Below are 17,487 nucleotides of genomic sequence, written 5' to 3' on the forward strand. Positions count from 1 at the left end.
TTTCTTTCTTTTTCTTTCTTTCTCTTTCTTTCTTTTCTTTCCTTCCTTCCTTTCTCTCTTCTTTCTTTTTCTTTCTTTCTTTCTTTCTCTCTCTCTTTTTTCTTTCTTCCTTCCTTTCTTTGTTTCTTTCTTTCTTTCTTTCTCTTTCTCTTTCTCTTCCTTCCTTCCTTTCTCTCTCTCTCTCTCTCTCTCTTTCAGACGGGGTCTCGCTATGTTGCCCAGGCTGCAGTGCAGCGGCACAATCTTTGCTCACTGCAACCTCCACCTCCCAGGTTCAAGCAATTCTCCTGCCTCAGCCTCCTGAGTAGCTGGGATGACAGGCACCCGCCATCATGCCTGGCTAATTTAGATATTTTTAGTAGAGATGGAGTTTTGCCATGTTGGCCAGGCTGGTCTCGAACTCCTGACCTCAGATGATCCACCCACCTCGGCCTCCCAAAGTGCTGGGATTACAGGCATGAGCCACCGCACCCAGCCCAGAGAATTTCTTTATGAACGGTTTTTATACAGAAAGGCAGAGAGAAAGTTAGAATAATATTTTTGGGTTTTATGGCTGGTTTGGGGGGAAAAGTAATATTTTTAGGTTTTATGGCTGTTTGCAGGGTGGGGGTGAAAAGGGGATTCGAGTTCCTATGGCCAGCTTAGCAAGAGAATGAGACTGAGGACAAAAGGGCAGGCAAAGGTCAGAGAAAAACTATTGCTTCTGAGGCTGCTTCTCAGGCCTTCATTTTGAGATATTATTTTCTGTGTCCCAACACGTTCTTTCAGTGAGTTTTCCCCAAACACTGAAAAAGCACTGACCATGTGCTAGGAGTTCAAAACCAAAAAGGAGGGTTGATTTTAGTCAAATGGGAGATACTTTCAAAATGTGTGGCTGATGGCAGGGAAATGAGAGCACTGGGGACTACTGGAACAGAACTGCCTGGCCCGGGAGAATCCAAGGAAGGCTTCCTGGAGGAGGAATGGCAGAGCCGACCTCTGCTACTGCAGCAGGAATGTCCCCAGCTGCTGCGGGGGAAAGGCTGATGTTGGCTGGGTTTGCCTTTGGGGCAGAGTGGCTGGCTGCTCCCCCTGCCCAGCAAGGGTAGTTCTGGGGAGAGTTGCCACGCTCGGACCCATTTCCCATCATCCCCAACCCTTTGCATTGGTTCTTGCCACCAGATGTGAAGATAAAAAGCTGACTGGACTTCCCACTCTCCTTCCTCTTCTATCCCTGTGTGCCTAGGCCTCGGAGGAGCCCTCTGAGGCTTCTGATTTGCAACCTGGAGGAAATTGCCCATGTGCTCGGAGGAATGCCTGCATGACACTCTTGTGTGAGGGAGAAATAGACATCTTTTGTATTAAACCACTGCAGTGTCGGGGTTTATTTGTTCCCTATGCAATGCCTCTAACTTCACCAGCACCCAGCCTACCAGATCGCTTGAGCTCTGAACCTCTGGTGGAGCTGAAGGGTGGGATTAGCAAGTGATACCAGTCTTTGAAAGTCTCCTTCACTGAGTCACTCGATCCTCATTCACTCAATGCTCATAAGCCGAATACCTGGCACTGATGATGCAGAGATGACACTGCCCTGCTCTTACAGGAGCCACAACCCAGTGGAGAGAACAGGCAGAAAGTCCAACAGCCACGCCCCCCTCTCTCTACTCACTTTCCCCCAGGGTCTTCCTGGGCTGACGTTTCCTAGAGAGTTGAGGGAGATGTTCCAAGCTGAGCAGGTGAAAGGGACAGTCGCAGGGAGAGGGCCATCAGCCAGAGAGGTCGGCGGCAGGTAGGAGCAGGGACATGTTGTAGGTGGAAGAGAGGCATTGGTCCTGGGGCTGCTAGGGGCTGGAGTGCTGATGTTAACTGCTGGGATCACTGTCAGCCAATCAGGGCTGACACGTACAGTTGCTCAGCCTTGCACTGCTCAAGGAGGATGAGTAGAGGCTGGCACCTGGAGAAATGTGTCTGTACAGAGCAGGGGTACTTTTTTCTGACTCTCACAAAGGTGCCAAATGAGTCAGGTGCCCTGATACCAGTGAACTCAGGGTCAGCACTTAAACTCATTGCTTATTAGTGATGAGAATTCCCAGAAGTAGGGGTGAGAAGTGGGAGTGAGGGTAAGAGAAATAATGCAGCCACTTCTGCTGCTGCACATGAGTGGCACCTTCTTGCTTAAGCCTCACGGCAGCCATGTGGGCGAGGGGTTCTTCTGATGCGGGGGAGGGAGTTAAGGTTAGGTGGCTTGCCTAGATCTATATTCGGGACATCTCAGAGCCTCAGCCTCCCCGTCCATGTAATAGCAATTGATAGACTCCCTCTGAATAGGGTGAACCTGTGTCCCTTTTGCCCTGGATGGGGATGCTCTAGGCCTGCTGTCCCTGCCATGGGTGATGGCACCCCTGTCACTCTTGAAAGGGTCCCGGTTCAGATGAAAAGTGCCACAGTGACCCTACTTCTAAAGCAAGGTATGAGGCTAGAAATGATCAATAGCCAGAAAGATCTTGCCAGGGCAAAGGCATTGCCTGGCAACATAGTCGGGGAGGACAGAGCCTGGGAGGAAATCGCTGGGGCTGCCTAGAGAGGCATCTATCCAGGAAGCTGCACAGAAGGGGCTGAGGGTGCAGCTAAAGGACAAGCACCTGAATTCAAACTCTGACCTCACTCACAGAGCTCCCCGCTGCTGGCCAGCCCTGGTCAGAAGGGACAGGCCAGGCAATAGGAGGAAAGGGGCCACACATGTGCAGTCAGGGGGCCTTTGGAGCAGCCCTGTCCCCACGACTTCCTGATCCCACCCCACTAGAGAGGGAGCCCAGAGGTGGGTATGGGGCCTCCCATGCCCCGTGCCACTTCCTCCTGTGTGTCCTTGGCCAGGGGACATCCCCTGCCTGAGCCTCAGCATCCACATCTGGAAGTTGGGAGTCATGAGAGTTGCTCACCTAGGGGGATGGGGTGAAAATTAAACAAGATTCTGCCGGCAAGGTCCTTGGGTTTACCCCCAGCTCCTCACAACCTTCCTCTCTCTCCCATCTCTCGTGTCCCTCCCTCCTCTCCCGTCATTGTCACTGTCCCCAGACCTCCTCCCTGTGCCCTCTTTCCACTCTCTCACCTCCTGCTCCATTCAACCCCCCTGCTCTTCCAGAATCAGGGAAACTGAAGGATGGGCCTCAGTCTCTAAGGAAGGCAGAGACCTGGGTTGAGCAGCAGAGTAAAAGATCTTCTTCCAAGAAATGCGAACAGGCTGTTCACCACCATCTCCAGGTGTTCACAGACACCAGCAAAGCAATGCACTCCTGACAAGTAGATTTTTTTAAAAATCAGAGTGAATTAATTTTAATTAAAAATTTATCTTATGTTTTGGCCAGGCGCGGTGGCTCACACCTGTAATCACAACACTTTGGGAAGCCAAGGCAGGTGGATCACCTGAGGTCAGAAGTTCAAGACCAGCCTGACCAACATGGTGAAACCCTGTCTCTACTAAAAATACAAAAATTAGCCAGGTGTGGTGGCGTGTGCCTGTAATCCCAGCTACTCAGGAGGTTTAGGCAGGAGAATCACTTGAACCCGTGAGATGGAGGTTGCAGTGAGCTGAGATCCAGCCTCGGCGACAGAGCGGGACTCTGTCTCAAAAAAAAAAAAAAAATTATGTTTCAAGAATTAAATTGTACGATTATGGTTAATACTCTGGGAATGGTTTTTGATTTATTAATGAAATGATTATTTTAATTGGCTTTGAAGCTACACTTCTAAAATAAAATGTTAAGAATCTCCCATAATTTGTTAGGTAATTGTACTATGAATTGCCAGTGTGTAAATAAACACTAGGAAATGAATAAATGTCATTGCTTTTGGAGTGGGCCTTCATGTAGGGCAAAAGTCACACTAGCTCCTTGTGGGATGAGAAAACACAGCTAACCCTTCTGGGACAATCACCTGAATTCATACTCTGACCTCACTCACAGAGCTCCCTGCTGCTGGCCAGCCCTGGTGGGAACAGACAGGCCAGGCAATAAGAGGAGAGCCAGCAGCGAGTCTCACTGTTGGAAAGGAGCCACACATGTGTAGTCAGGGGGCCTTGGGAGCAGCCCTGTTCCCACCCCTTCTGGATTCCACCCCCTAGAGAGGGAGCCCAGGTGGGAGGGGTTCCACATGGAGGATGGACTCTGCCCCTGGACAGCAGCCCCCACCTCCCAACCTCAGCCATGGCGGGCACTGGTGCTCTCTTGCCTTTCCATCTGCAGAGCCTGAGGCCCCTGGGTCCAGCCTCCCAGCCCTGGTCACCCTGGACAACAGGATTGTCCAGAAAGAGCAGCCTTCCCCAGGTCTCCCCTTGGCAAACTTCTGCTCACATATCTGGGGCCAAACTGTGACACAACGTTGACAGTCACTATATGGGCCTGGGGGAAAATAATTATTTAGTGGAGAGGATTGGGAGAAGCAGGGAGAGGCGATGGCGCAGGAGGGCAGGAAGAAGTCTGCCAGCCGTTTAGGCCCGAAGGGAAGAGCTAGTAGACTCAGGTCCATGGAGAGATGGAAGGAAAGGAGACGAGAGGAGGGAGGAGAGGGGCAGGGCAGGGCTGCAGGCAACTGCGGGAGGACAGAAGGCAGTGGACACGAAGGAGCCAGGAGGACAGGGGCGTGGGAACAGAGGGAGCTGGAGGGAGGTCCGTGGCTGTGGGGACCAGCAGAGCTGCCTGAGGGGCTGAGTAGGGTTCGGTCATTACACACAACAAGACCCAGGCCCGCGGCCACGCTCGGGATCCAGGCTCTGCCCACACATCTGCTCCTGCAGATGCGGCTCTCCTGCTGGTCACCTGGTGGCCCCCAGAGGGATGGCTGGCCATCTCCAGGCACTGGGCCTCATCCCAGGGAGGAAGAAAGAGGTCGTGGCCAAGCTGTGAGTGAGCTCCAGGGGACAGGGGGCCTGGGCCCTTGGAAGGTGGGGTTCTGGGGGACGGTGGTCAGGTCTCCCTGAGACCCGCCCTGTGACATGACTAACTGTGGGGTTCTTTCACCAGGGTGAGCCCCTCTTGCCCCCCTTACACTGGCCCCTTTGCCCAGAATGACTGCACAATTTTTATCACTTACTTCCAATGAGTGGAGTCAGGGCTGTTATCAAACCCAGAGACACAAGCAAAGGGCAGGGCAACACGTGGGGGTGGTGAAGGCTGCTCTGGGGACCCTTCAAGCCTGGCTGCCATGAGGTGCCAGGGCAGGAAGCACACTGTCCTTCCTTAAGCTCCCACAGTGTGCCCAGCCGTTGATGGAAGTCTCAATTTAATTATAAATGCAGGCTTGAGGTTGCCAGTATCAATCATTTACCCAACTAATCTATAAACGAGTGCAATCACAATAAAAATGTTAATAGGGCTTTACTGGAACCTGACAAGCTGGTCATTGCATTCATAGGACTTGGATCCACTCATCTGATTTGGAAAACTACAAAAGATAAAGACAGTTGAGGTACAAAATGTCAATACATGGCTGGGCACGGTGGCTCATGCCTGTAATCCCAGCACTTTGGGAGGCTGAGGCAGGCAGATCAGCTGAGGTCGGGAGTTCAAGACCAGCCTGGTCAACATGGTGAAACCCCGTCTCTACTAAAAATACAAAAATTAGCTGGGTGTAGTGGTGCACGCCTGTAGTTCCCAGCTACTCAGGAGGCTGAGGCAGGAGAATCGTTTGAACCTGGGAGGCAGAGGTTGCAGTGAGCCAAGATCACACAACTGCACTCCAACCTGGGTGACAGAACAAGACTCTGTCTCAAAAAAAAAAGAAAAGAAAAGAAAAGAAAGGTCCATACTATTTTAAAGCTATAGCAATGGGAAGAGTGAGCTGTAAAGAGTCTCAATACAATTATAAAGCTATAACATTCAGAAGAGTGTGTGTTGGAGGGTGGACGGGTGCTCAGAAGGAAGCTCTAAAGCCACAAGGAGAAATTTCACCCCCTTTGGGCCGGGCTCTGGCAAATTGCACGATGCAAGGTGCTGACATTCTTGCCCACTAGGTCACATTGCCTAACAGTAGCAATTTATAAAATCTCATTAGAGAGTGCCTGTGTAAATTCTTTATTTCTGGGCCACCTGTGTACTTCCTCATTAGTAAGGAGGAGAATTGGGTGAACCTCATGGTTGTGGATTGCTGCAGTTTGCACAGACTTTACAAGAAAGAGCTTCAGCTGGTGTCCTGCCCCTCTAGGGCACTCACTGGGGCTTTCACGCTGGCATTGGAAGAGGGGGCATCGGCAAGTTCCATGGCTGAAGAGGAAAAAAGCGAGCTTTCACCCACCCTGGGTGACCCGTGAATTCTAAAGTGTGTCCCCAGGAATATTGGGAGACCTCAGCAGTTTACACTTGGTGGGTTGAACAGGGTTTGTTAGTATGAATTATTCATCCAATATTGAACACCTACCCGTGCACAGCACGCTTGCCCAGTGAAGAGGGCAGGGCTGCTGTTCCTGCTCTGTGCCCAGGAGGGAGGCAGACACACGGGCTGTCATGGGAGAAGCTGGGCTCAAACAGCCCATGAAAAGGGACCCATGCACAGGCACAAAAGCCCTGAGGAAGAAGCCAGCTTGGTGCACTTGATGGAGCATCACCCACTTGGCTCAACAAATGTGTGGTGATGTGTGTGTGTGTGTGCATGTGTGTGTGCATGCATGTGTGTGTGTGTGTGCATGTGTGTGTGCATGTGTGCATGTGTGTGGTGATGTGTGCATGTGTGTGTGGTGATGTGTGCGTGTGTGCGTGCATGTGTGTGTGCATGTGTGTGTGTGGTGATGTGTGCATGTGTGTGTGGTGATGTGTGTGTGCATGTGTGTGTGTGCGTGTGTGTGTGTGATGTGTGCGTGTGTGTGCATGTGTGTGGTGATGTGTGCATGTGTGTGTGCGTGTGTGTGCATGTGTGTGTGTATGTGTGTGCGTGTGTGCATGTGTGTGGTGATGTGTGCGTGTGTGTGGTGATGTGTGTGTGCATGTGTGTGGTGATGTGTGCATGTGTGTGTGGTGATGTGTGTGTGCATGTGTGTGTGTGTGCGTGTGTGTGTGTGCGTGTGTGTGTGTGCATGTGTGTGTGTGGTGATGTGTGCGTGTGTGTGCATGTGTGTGGTGATGTGTGCATGTGTGTGTGCGCGTGTGTGTGCATTGTGTGTGCACGTGTGTGTGCATGTGTGTGTGTGTGCATGTGTGTGTGGTGATGTGTGCATGTGTGTTCGGTGATGTGTGCGTGTGTGGTGATGTGTGCATGTGTGTGTGTGTGCATGTGTGTCTCACACATGCGCATTTATCTACATATGCAAGAGGATAGGAAGAAATGCAGGAAAATAGTTTTGTAATCTTGTGGTTGAGAAAGCTGGCATAAACAAGGCACACAATGCCAGACACTGTGGCTCTCAGGCCTCCCTGCCACAGGGATGCTGCCTTTTCTGCTCTGGGTGTTTCCATGAGGCAGGCATGGAATCTTCCCTGGAGAAGCGACATACCGTGGAGAGACGGGTAAGAATTTCTACACATAGGAAGGGTGGAGCAGCCATGACCTTAGATGTGAGCCCAAGTGAAGACAGCCTGATATATTTGACTGGGCTATATTTGAAATTTCTGCACAGCAGAAGACACCATACAGTAAACACAGGAGCCTGCGAGAGAACCTCTGCCCAGCACCAGTGAACGGCCAAGTGACACGAGTGACACTGTGAGCTTGGTGCCCTCTCCATCCAGAGCCAGAGGCGGAAGCCAGGCCCCTTCCTCCCAGCCTAGACTCCTACATCCCCAACTTGAGCCATGGCGCACATGCTGGGCACTTACTGTGTGCATAGCAGAGGGAGCTGAGCTGCAACCAGAAACAGACCTAGGAGCTTACAGAGCCAAGGCCTGGGTCTCCACCCCTGGAGGAGGGTGGTGCTGAGAGCAGGGCCCCCGGCTGTCCCTGGCCCGGAGCTCACCGTGCAGGGGCAGACCAGGCCCTCCAGGGATGGCATTGGGGTGTAAGGAGCAGAAACAGCTATGGATGCTTCCCTCAGAGGACTGGGTAGGGCCGGGATCACCAGGACCTGCCCACCGCCTTCTCTATGGGGCATCTGTCTGTGTCTGCGAGTATCTCGTGGAAGGGTCCTTTTTACCATGTGGGATCGGTGGTCCAGACTTGTCTGGGAGCCAAGGATACCAGGCATGTCAAGTAGGCTCTTCCAGAAGGTTTTCCCTCCTGGAATGTCTGTGTCTCTGCCCCTCTCCTGCTGCCTGCATCAGGAAGGGAGGGAGCAGATGGGCTGGTGAAGTGAGCAATGTCAATCACATGCACGGACCGTACAGGGCTCATTCTGCGCTGAGGGTCCTCCCGTGAATACGTGGCTCACCAGCGTCCCACCCCATAGAGAAGGCGGGGGGCTGGCCCTGGCAGCCAAGGCTGGAGCGGGAGGAGGTTGACCAGGAGCATGGGGGTGAGGGAGGGAGAGAGGGACCCCACTGTGCTGCCCCAGCACAAGGGACACTGATCTTTCTGATTCCTGGCCTTCCACAAGGTGGGACGTCCCTCCTTCTCTGGGCTCCTTCTCTGCCCTGCGGGGTGGTGGATGCAGTAGGGAGCTTCCACCTCAGGACCTCAGGAGCCGCATATGTGGTACACAGTGGGCCTCCTCGACAGCTGCTCATGAGCAAACAGGCCCAACTCCTTCTGGTGGCAAAGACACAGACACACACAGACACACAAGCACACACAGACAGTGACAGGACAGAAAGGAACCTTGCCCGGAGTTTCCCAGACACACCCAGATGTCTACCTCAGCTCTGCCCCAAGTCAGAGGATTGCAGCAATTCTTACCGAGAAGAGTGCTGGGGGAACCACGTCATCAACCCCGATCCTCTCGTTTTCATTTCTGGGTTCTGACAACAGCCCCAGCTCCACCCCTTGAAGCAAGTGACTGAAAAATGGACAACATGTAGTCACTCTGGGCAGAGGCCACCCCAGTAGGGGGTACGGGGGACAGAGGGCCCCACCCTGGGAGGAGAGCACTGTCCCCTGTCCAAGGGCAGGTGCAGCCACCTCCTCCACCTCCCTATTCCCCCCACCCTTTGTCCCCCCGCCCCCCCAGCTTGGCCCCTTTGCTTGGAGAGATCCTTTGGTTTTTTCGATCACTTGCTTCTAGGATGAGGAAGGCGGGGCTGTTGTCAGAGCCCAGAATCAAAGCCAGAGGAGAAGGTGGACACTGAGGCTGTCCCCTCACCCTGCTCCATGGGCAATGTTGAAGTGGGCATCTGGGTGTGTCTGGGGTATCCCAAGGAAGGGTCCTTTTCGTCATATCACTCTGTTGGGGGTGGGGCACAGGAGCAGGGAGCCCTTTCTCTCCCGAGCTCCTCAGACTCCCAGCTTCCCTGGGTCTCATCTCAGAGCTTTGCCTATGACCTGGGAGCCCTGTGGGTCCAGGGGAGGGGACTGGACGCAGCCCCATGACACTGCTCAGACCTGGGCTAGGAACTGGAAGCCTGTGGTTCCTCTGGGCTGTAGGGGTCTGGGCCCCACAGCGGTGGCAGAGCCGGGACCTCGTACACAGCAGCATGGACTCCAGACCCGAGCGGCACCTCCGTTCTGGTCCCAGGGTGACCTGGGCTGAGTGGCCCAGCAATCAGGGACCGCTTCAGGGTCCCTCTGCCCTGGTCTGTCCCTCTCACCCAGTCTGGACCCCTGTGGGGCACTTGCCCTGTCCCCAGTTTTCCTTACAGGGGACCTGGGCAAATCCCAGGGAAGCTTGCACCTGTTAAGGAGGCCATTCTCCTGCCTCCCCCTTGGGGATCCAGTTTCTTTCTCTCCCCTTGGACATTCCCCAGGCTCCTGTGGAAACTCCAGCAAGACCTGGTATTTTATCACATTTTCACATTTATCACATTTTCACATTTATCACATTGATTGTTCAGCCAACATTCCAGGGACAGAAATGGGGGAGGGTCTGTCCTTCCCCAGGAAAGGGTGGAATCTCCTTCCGTCTTCCTCACAGTTGGCCTAGGGAAGGTGCACACTCTTAACCACCCATGGGTTGCCCTGATGCCTTACAGACCCTGCCCTGCCCCGGCTGCGAGGGGACCAGGAAGGGTCCAGCTGTGTCTGTGACATTCCTGCCCGGAGAGAGTCAGGCCCTAGTGCACAGAAGGATGTGGGTGTGGTCGGTGGGGGCACTGGCAGGGGGTGGGGCACATAAGTCCTTGGGGAGCTCACTCAGAGGTTCCAGGTTGTGGCCCTTATAGAAGTTCCTGGGTCCAGGGGCTAGAGTGAGACTGTTCCCCACTCATGTCTGGGCTGCAGATACCCAACCAGTGGCTCCCCCTGTCCACCCTTGGCAAGGGAGGGTCCTGGCCTCCCTCTCTGCTAATGGGGACCCCCCAACACCCTGTCTTCTCTCTTCTCTGGAGCTCTGCCTGGGTGCATGGCTTGTACAGTGAGTTACTAAGAATTGAACTCTGGACAGTAGCTGGGCCCCACTTTGCTTTAAACATTTTAGTCTGAGGCCATGTTTGTCATCAAATGAGAGGGTTCACAGATGTGCAGGTATGTTGATAGTCTAACCTCACTGGTTTGTAAAACTAGAAAGAGAAACAGACAATGTGCTTGTTTCTGTGATGGGCCATAAGTGGATCTTACAGATTTGGAGACATTCTGGAAGATCCGGACCTGTCTGGATCAGAGAGGGGAGGCAGGCATGGGGCAGTCATGAGTCCAGTGGGGCCTGGGCCGGCTGGGGCAGCAGGGAGGAGGATGTGCCCAGGGTGGGTGAGCTGGGGAGACCCTGGAACCCAAGGCTGAAGACCCAGAGCCAGGAGACACAGGAGACGCCCCAGGGATGCTGAACAAAGCACTGTCCCCTGTTGCAGCTCTCCTGGGTCTCCCCGTAGAAAGCTCATGTAGGGGCTGTCCTGGCCATAGGTCCAGGGGTATATTTGCTCCAGGGGCATTTGATGCATTATTGAGCCAGAGGAAAGGCCGTCACACTCTGGGCAGCAGGAACCACCGGGAAGGGTTAGGGAAGGGTTGGGTCCTCCCAAAGTCGGTACAGGTGCGGTCTCTGGCCCAGGTGGGCTGTGGGTACTGCGGGGCATCCCGCTGTGTGTGCCTCGAGTGTGAACTGGGAAGCGTGGCCTCTGGTCAGACTCACACAACACACCAAGATGAGCTCACACCGGAACCACCTGAGACTCAAATGGGAGTTGACAGCCCCCAGGGGACATCTTCTTGACTAGAGGAGTCCAACATCTGGAGACAGAATGGGAGAGGTCCTCACGGCAGAGAACAGGGCCTCCTCTAGTCTGTGGCGCCCACCAAGATGGCAGAGACACTGCTGAGGTGGGAGGATTGCTGGCCAAGGACAGAGGAGTCTAGTAAGAGCCAGGACAGGGGAGCAGGCAGGACAGGGGGCAGCCCCCGGGCCAACAGGGCCAGCACCTTCCAGGGGCAGCTGTGCTGGGTGTAGCGGGTAGACCTGGGAAAGGACGGCGCCAGACCTGCCGCCAGGACTCAGGGGCTCACTTGGGGCAGGAGCACAGTGTCCCTCACATTTCTGCAGGGCCCAGAGGTGGGAGAAAGGGTACAGGGTGGCCCTTCTGACAGGGGGTGGGGGTGTGTCCCTGCTGCGGACTCTGTTTGCTAGGAAGGCCTGGATCTCTAGGTACCTTTCAGAGCCTTTAGCATCTCTGCTGGGTAATGGAGATGAAAACACTCCTCGCTCTAGTTTACAATTATTAGATACACTGATGCATAGGAGGATGCAGGACCTGCTGGTCTCCCGTCTCCACAGCCAGGGAAGAAGATGCAGGACCCTAACAGAGAGCCCAGGATGCAGCAGGTGCCAGGGAGCCTGGACCAGGCATGTCCTGCACTGGCTGCAGGGGAGGACCCAGGGGTGGCTGCCCTGGAGCCTGCTCTCTGGAGTGCTGAGTGTTATTCAGGGCCTTTCTCCAGGGTGTGGACACCTGTCCTCTCACCTGTCCCCTGGTTTCCTGCTTTCCAGATTTCTGTGGCGCACAGGGAGCAAAGTGTGGCCAGGTCTACATCCCCATTGTCACTCCACAGTGTCTGGTGGGTCAGTTGTCAGAGTGGGCCCATGAAAACCAAAGCTTGCCCAAAGGCATGGCAGAGAACTTCCTTGTTCTGATGCTAATGTGGGTGGCATGCGTGGCCTGAGTTGGAGAAGGGGTGGGGCAGGGTATCGCTGACTCAGCAGCTTCCAGGTCACTCTGATGATATATTAAGGCTCCCGAATCCTAAAAGAATGTTGGTGAAGATCTTAACACCACGCCTTGAGCAAGTCACAGGAGCGGGAGCACACAGACCAGGAACTGAGAAGGGACAAGCACATGGAAGCCAGCCCAGCATCTGGGCCCAGGTATGGGAAGCCCCTCCGAGCACCTCTGCGCCTCAGCCTCCTCTTTGAGCTTTTCTGATGAGCACTCACCTCTCACCCTCAAACCCCCGGGGCCTCCCTTTTCCTCCTGACCCTCTCTCTGGACCTGGCCTCTTGCTCTAAGTTCCCAGTTTTGGTCCCAGCGCTGGTCTCTCCTCCAATGGTACCAATTCCAGGTCTCCTTCCACCTCCTGGGGCAGGTGCACAGGGAGCCTGAAAATCCCAGTGGATAATGGTGCTGTGCCCCAGCCAGTGAAGACGGTCAGAGAGGGGATTCTCCTCACTTGTCTTTAAATGAGCATCTACTGTTTCTTGCAAATGTTCCATGTATCTGGACTTGGCCTAAGCCCTTTTTATGTTCAGTGTCACCTCATTCTCCCTAATATTAAGAAAAGGGGGTTGCTTGTAGGACTGCTTTGCTATGAGGAAGCCTTGTTTCCTTTTTTTGAGTACACAAAGCAAGTGAGTGGTAGAGCCCAGATTCATACCCAGGTCTACTCGAAATGGTAGGGAACATTTCGATCCTTCCTTCCTTCCTCTTTCCTTCCATTCTCTCTCTTTCTTTCTTTCTCTCTCTTTCTTTCCTTCTTTCTTTTCCTTCTTTCTCTTCCCTCCCTCCCTCCTTCCTTCCTTCTGTCTTTCCTTCCTTCCTTCCTCTCTTTCTCCCTTTTTCCCTTCCTACCTCCATTCCTCCTTCCTTCCCTCCCTCCCTCTGTTTCTTTCTTTCTTTTCCTTCCTTCCAATCTCTCCCTCTCTCTTCCTCCCTTCCTTTCTTTCTCTTTCTTTCTTTCCTTTCTTTCTTTTCCTTCCTTCCTTTCTCTTTCTTCTTTATTTCCCTTCCTTCGTTTCTTCCTTCCTTCCTCTCTTTCTCCCTTTCTCCCTCCCTTCCTTTCTTTTTTCTTTCTTTCTTCTTTCCTTCTTTCTTTTCTTTCCTTCCTTTCTTTCTTTTTTCTTTCTTTCTTTCTCTTCCTTCCTTCCTCCCTCCCTCCCTCCCTTCCTTCCTCCATCTCTCTCTTTCTCTTTCTTTCTTTCCTTCCTTCCTTCCTTCTTTCTTTCCTTCCTTCCTTCTTTCTTTCTTTCTTTTGCTGCTGCCTCCAAACAGAGATTTTTCTAATTCTGGTTATGTCAGGATGCATAGAGAGGGGCTGGGAGAGGCCTTCAAGGTGGGGCTGGTGTTTCCAGCCCAGGAGTCCTGAGCTGCCCCATCTCAATTGCCTGAGAAGCACATTTGGGAGACCTCAGGGCACCCTAAGGGATGTGGAAAATCCTATGAATTATCCGAAAAGAAGTCCCTGGCAGGTTCCTCTCCCCAATGATCCTCCTCAGGAGTGTCCCTGTCCCGATGCTGGGTGTGGTAGGAATTAACCCTGCAGGCAGGAGGAAGCCCCAGCGGGTCCATCTCCAGCAGTGGCTGTGGGTGAGCAGAGCCAGGACAGGGGTGCATGATGAGGCCAGGGAAGGAGACTCAGCTCTACCCCAGGGAGAGGAGCAGGGTCCTCCCTGGAGGGCCTGAGCACACTGAGCTGACCCTGGGGAGACCCTGACAAGGCTTAGACAGTCCCCAGGGCTGCAGTGATCTCCCAGTGAGCCCCAGAAGGGGTCAGAGGGGGAGGTTTGGAGGTGGTGCCAAGGGATGTGCGCAGCAGGGGGAAGGAGGGTGGGGTGCAAGGGAGGAAGTGTGGGGAGGGAGGAGGAGGCAGGGCTGTCCAGGAGGGCTCTTCCTCCTCTGGTCTTTTCCCCGGCTGTCCACAGACACTTGATGGATCCACACGTATTCACTTCCAACTTTAACAATGGCATTGGAAGGCATAAGACCTACCTGTGCTACGAGGTGGAGCACCTGGACAATGGCACATGGGTCAAGATGGACCAGCACAGGGGCTTTCTACACAACCAGGTGACCGATCCAGCCATCCGAATCCAGGCAGGGCCCTCCCAGTCCAGGGACATTCATAGGTAGAAGGTTCTGGGTGGTGCCTGTGGTTTCCTGCAGTGTTTGTCACTTGTGCTTCCTGCAGCTGTTGCTGCTTGGCCCTGGGGTTGGGGAGAGACTTCGGCTTCAGTGACTATCCATGCCCAGGTGGGGTCGAGCCTGCCCGATGGCAAAGTGCTTCCTGCAGACCCTCCCAGGATCCCCTCACAGACGCAGCTCTCACCAGGAACAATTCAGAACTGTGGGATTTGAGGACTCAGGGCCTACCTGACCTCACAAGGCCAGGATGCCCCAGTGCCCTCTCCTGGGCTTCATCCTGCAGGGAGAGAGACTGAGGCAGGAGAGGCTGACCACGGATTCTGTCCTGCCCAGGGTGGAGCCCACAGCAAGGCCAGAACAGGCCCCATGTCAGGATGCAGGGATGTCCAGCAATTGGGGAGGAGCTGGGCCAGGCCAGGCTGAGGGGCCCTGAGCCCAAGGGACTTTTTTCCCTGGCCCCTACCCAGCACAGCCTCTGTCTGGAGAGGCCAGGTTCTGCTTGGCTCTGGTGCTGGAAACTGGGGGCTTCTCTGGGCTCTATGAGCTCAATGTGGGCCTTGCTGGATCCACACACACTGCTTGGAACATCCTTTCAAGGGTGCCAGTCTCCATCACCGCCTAAGCAGTGGGACTCCCCCAGGAATGACCCACAGCCCCTTCTCAGCACAAACCGTGTCATCCACTCCACCCTGCATCGCCTCTGATGGAATCCCTCCCTGTCTTTGTCCCCATCACAATCACAGTCCTTGCTGCCCTGCTGTCCCCAACTTGACCAATTCCTAGTCTTAGTGGAAAATCCTTTTCTCTGAAGTTTGGAGTAAATACCATATTTCTATAAGTCACAATAATGACAATTATCCCATGTCCCAGGGACCTTCCCACGTTGGAGTGAGTCCTGCTGGCCTTCTCTTCCCCACTACTTTTGGTGGAATTCATTTTGGCCTAAGTCCATGTCACATTTGGGCTCAGCACAGGTTGTGGCACAGAATAGAAGCTTCTAGAATTATGGGTCACAGATGGGATAGGAGTAGGGGAGTTGATGAGTAGAGCTGGTCAATCTCCCCTTGAAGGAACCACACTCACTCAGGGGCATCAGGCCAATGACCTCGGGGCTCCGCCGGCCCCTCCTCCCTGCCCCCATCTCTGTAGCCCCTCCCTGCAGGGCTGGGTCTGGGGTGAGGGTCCTGCAGGCTCTGACCTTGGGTACAAAATTGAAGGGGGCTCCAAATGCTCAGTAATTAGAGAAAATGCATTTTAATTTAATAATTAATGCAATATTTTAAAACGCAAGTTTAATGCAAATAGATCATGATGAATAAAACTGAAGATTTTAATAAAGCCTGGCAGGAGAGTGCTGTCCTGTGTATATTGGAGCTGGGGCAAAATAAAACATCATTGCTCCTGATCTGTTTGTATTTAAATGGACAATATTTTGCTTATCTTGGGAATTTTGCATAACATCTGATATTTTTAATATTGCATAGAAAATCATGCATCCTAATAACTGGGGTTTTGGTGACCCCTCTAATTTCGTGCTGGAAGCCCCCGCCTCCCCAGCCCCACCTGGTCCAGGCCCTCCCTCCCTGTTCACCACACATCACCTCACACTCTGTTTCCTTTTCTAGGCTAGGAATCCTCTCTATGGCTTGGACGGCCGCCATGCGGAGCTGCGCTTCCTGGACCTGGTTCCTTATTGGCAGTTGGACCCGGCCCAGATCTACAGGGTCACTTGGTTCATCTCCTGGAGCCCCTGCTTCTCCTGGGGCTGTGCCAGGCAAGTGCGTGCATTCCTTCAGGAGAACACACACGTGAGACTGCGCATCTTCGCTGCCCGCATCTATGATTACGACCCCCTATATAAGGAGGCGCTGCAAATGCTGCGGGATGCTGGGGCCCAAGTCTCCATCATGACCTACGATGGTAAGAATGGAAGGTTCGGGTGGGGTGGGGTGGGGTGGGTGGGAGCAGGAGAGGTTCCTGGGAAGAAAAGGAGAAAGGCCTTGGTCTGCTGCCTGCAGAGACGATGGCTGGACTCTGGGACCTGACTTTGGGGTTGATGGGAAGAGAGAGGCCAGGCCAGGAGATGTGGGCCCGGGGAGGGCGGGGAGGGTGGCTGGAAGTGGAAGCAGAACTTGAGGATTTCCCAAAGAATGAGAACTGGGCTGGGCCAGATTCCAATGGGAAGGAAGTGCCCGATGAAGGAGCTAAGTTCCTAGGGGAGGGAGAGGGAAAGGAGGGACTGAAACCAGGATGTGGGAAGTCTGTCCTGAGAGTCATGGGCCCTTGGTGCCGCCCCGATCCCACAGCGGGAGCGTGACTTATCTCTCCTGTCCCTTTTCAGAATTTCAGCACTGCTGGGACACCTTTGTGGACCACCAGGGACGTCGCTTCCTGCCCTGGATTCGACTACATGAGCACAGCGAAGCCCTGAGTGGGAGGCTGCGGGCCATTCTTCTGGTGAGGGCTTCCTCCCTCTGCCCGATGCCCCATTGGCCTCCCCCTCCTCCCCTCTCCCCTGCGCCTTGCCTTCCCCTCTGCTCAGAGCCTCCTCTGGGTTCCCTGCTCCCCACAGGGCGCCCAGCTCCGTCCCTCCCTTTCCTTCTCACAGCCTCCTTCTCTTTCCTACCTCCCGCATCCCTCCCTCCTCTCCCATCATTGTCACTGTCCCCAGGCCTCCTCCCTGTGCCCTCTTTCCACTCTCTCACCTCCTGCTCCATTCAACCCCCCTGCTCTTCCAGAATCAGGGAAACTCAAGGATGGGCCTCAGTCTCTAAGGAAGGCAGAGACCTGGGTTGAGCAGCAGAGGAAAAGATCTTCTTCCAAGAAATGCGAACAGGCCGTTCACCACCATCTCCAGCTGCTCACAGACGCCAGCAAAGCAGTGTACTCCTGACCAAGTAGATTTTTAAAAAATCAGAGTGGGCCGGGCGCGGTGGCTCACGCCTGTAATCCCAGCACTTTGGGAGGCCGAGGTGGGTGGATCACGAGGTCAGGAGATCGAGACCATCCTGGCTAACACGGTGAAACCCTGTCTCTACTAAAAATACAAAAAATTAGCCAGGCGTGGTGGCGGGCGCCTGTAGTCCCAGCTACTCGGGAGGCTGAGTCAGGAGAATGGCGTGAACCCGGGAGGCGGAGCTTGCAGTGAGCAGAG

General features: G+C 54.0%; 1 protein-coding gene across 1 annotated transcript; it reads left to right on the forward strand.

Annotated features, from left to right (window-relative positions):
- The first annotated feature begins 12,314 nt into the window (after positions 1-12,314).
- On the forward strand, positions 12,315-17,216 carry APOBEC3A (apolipoprotein B mRNA editing enzyme catalytic subunit 3A). Its single transcript, XM_024239990.3, has 5 exons — positions 12,315-12,343; positions 14,114-14,258; positions 15,959-16,253; positions 16,675-16,790; positions 17,072-17,216. Exons 1-5 carry the CDS (start codon positions 12,315-12,317, stop codon positions 17,105-17,107), a joined length of 621 nt encoding a protein of 206 aa, XP_024095758.1. The 3' UTR covers positions 17,108-17,216.
- Positions 17,217-17,487: the final 271 nt, after the last annotated feature.

Source organism: Pongo abelii, chromosome 23 (genome assembly GCF_028885655.2).
Source record: "Pongo abelii isolate AG06213 chromosome 23, NHGRI_mPonAbe1-v2.0_pri, whole genome shotgun sequence".
In the NCBI taxonomy this organism is placed as follows: Eukaryota; Metazoa; Chordata; class Mammalia; order Primates; family Hominidae; genus Pongo; species Pongo abelii.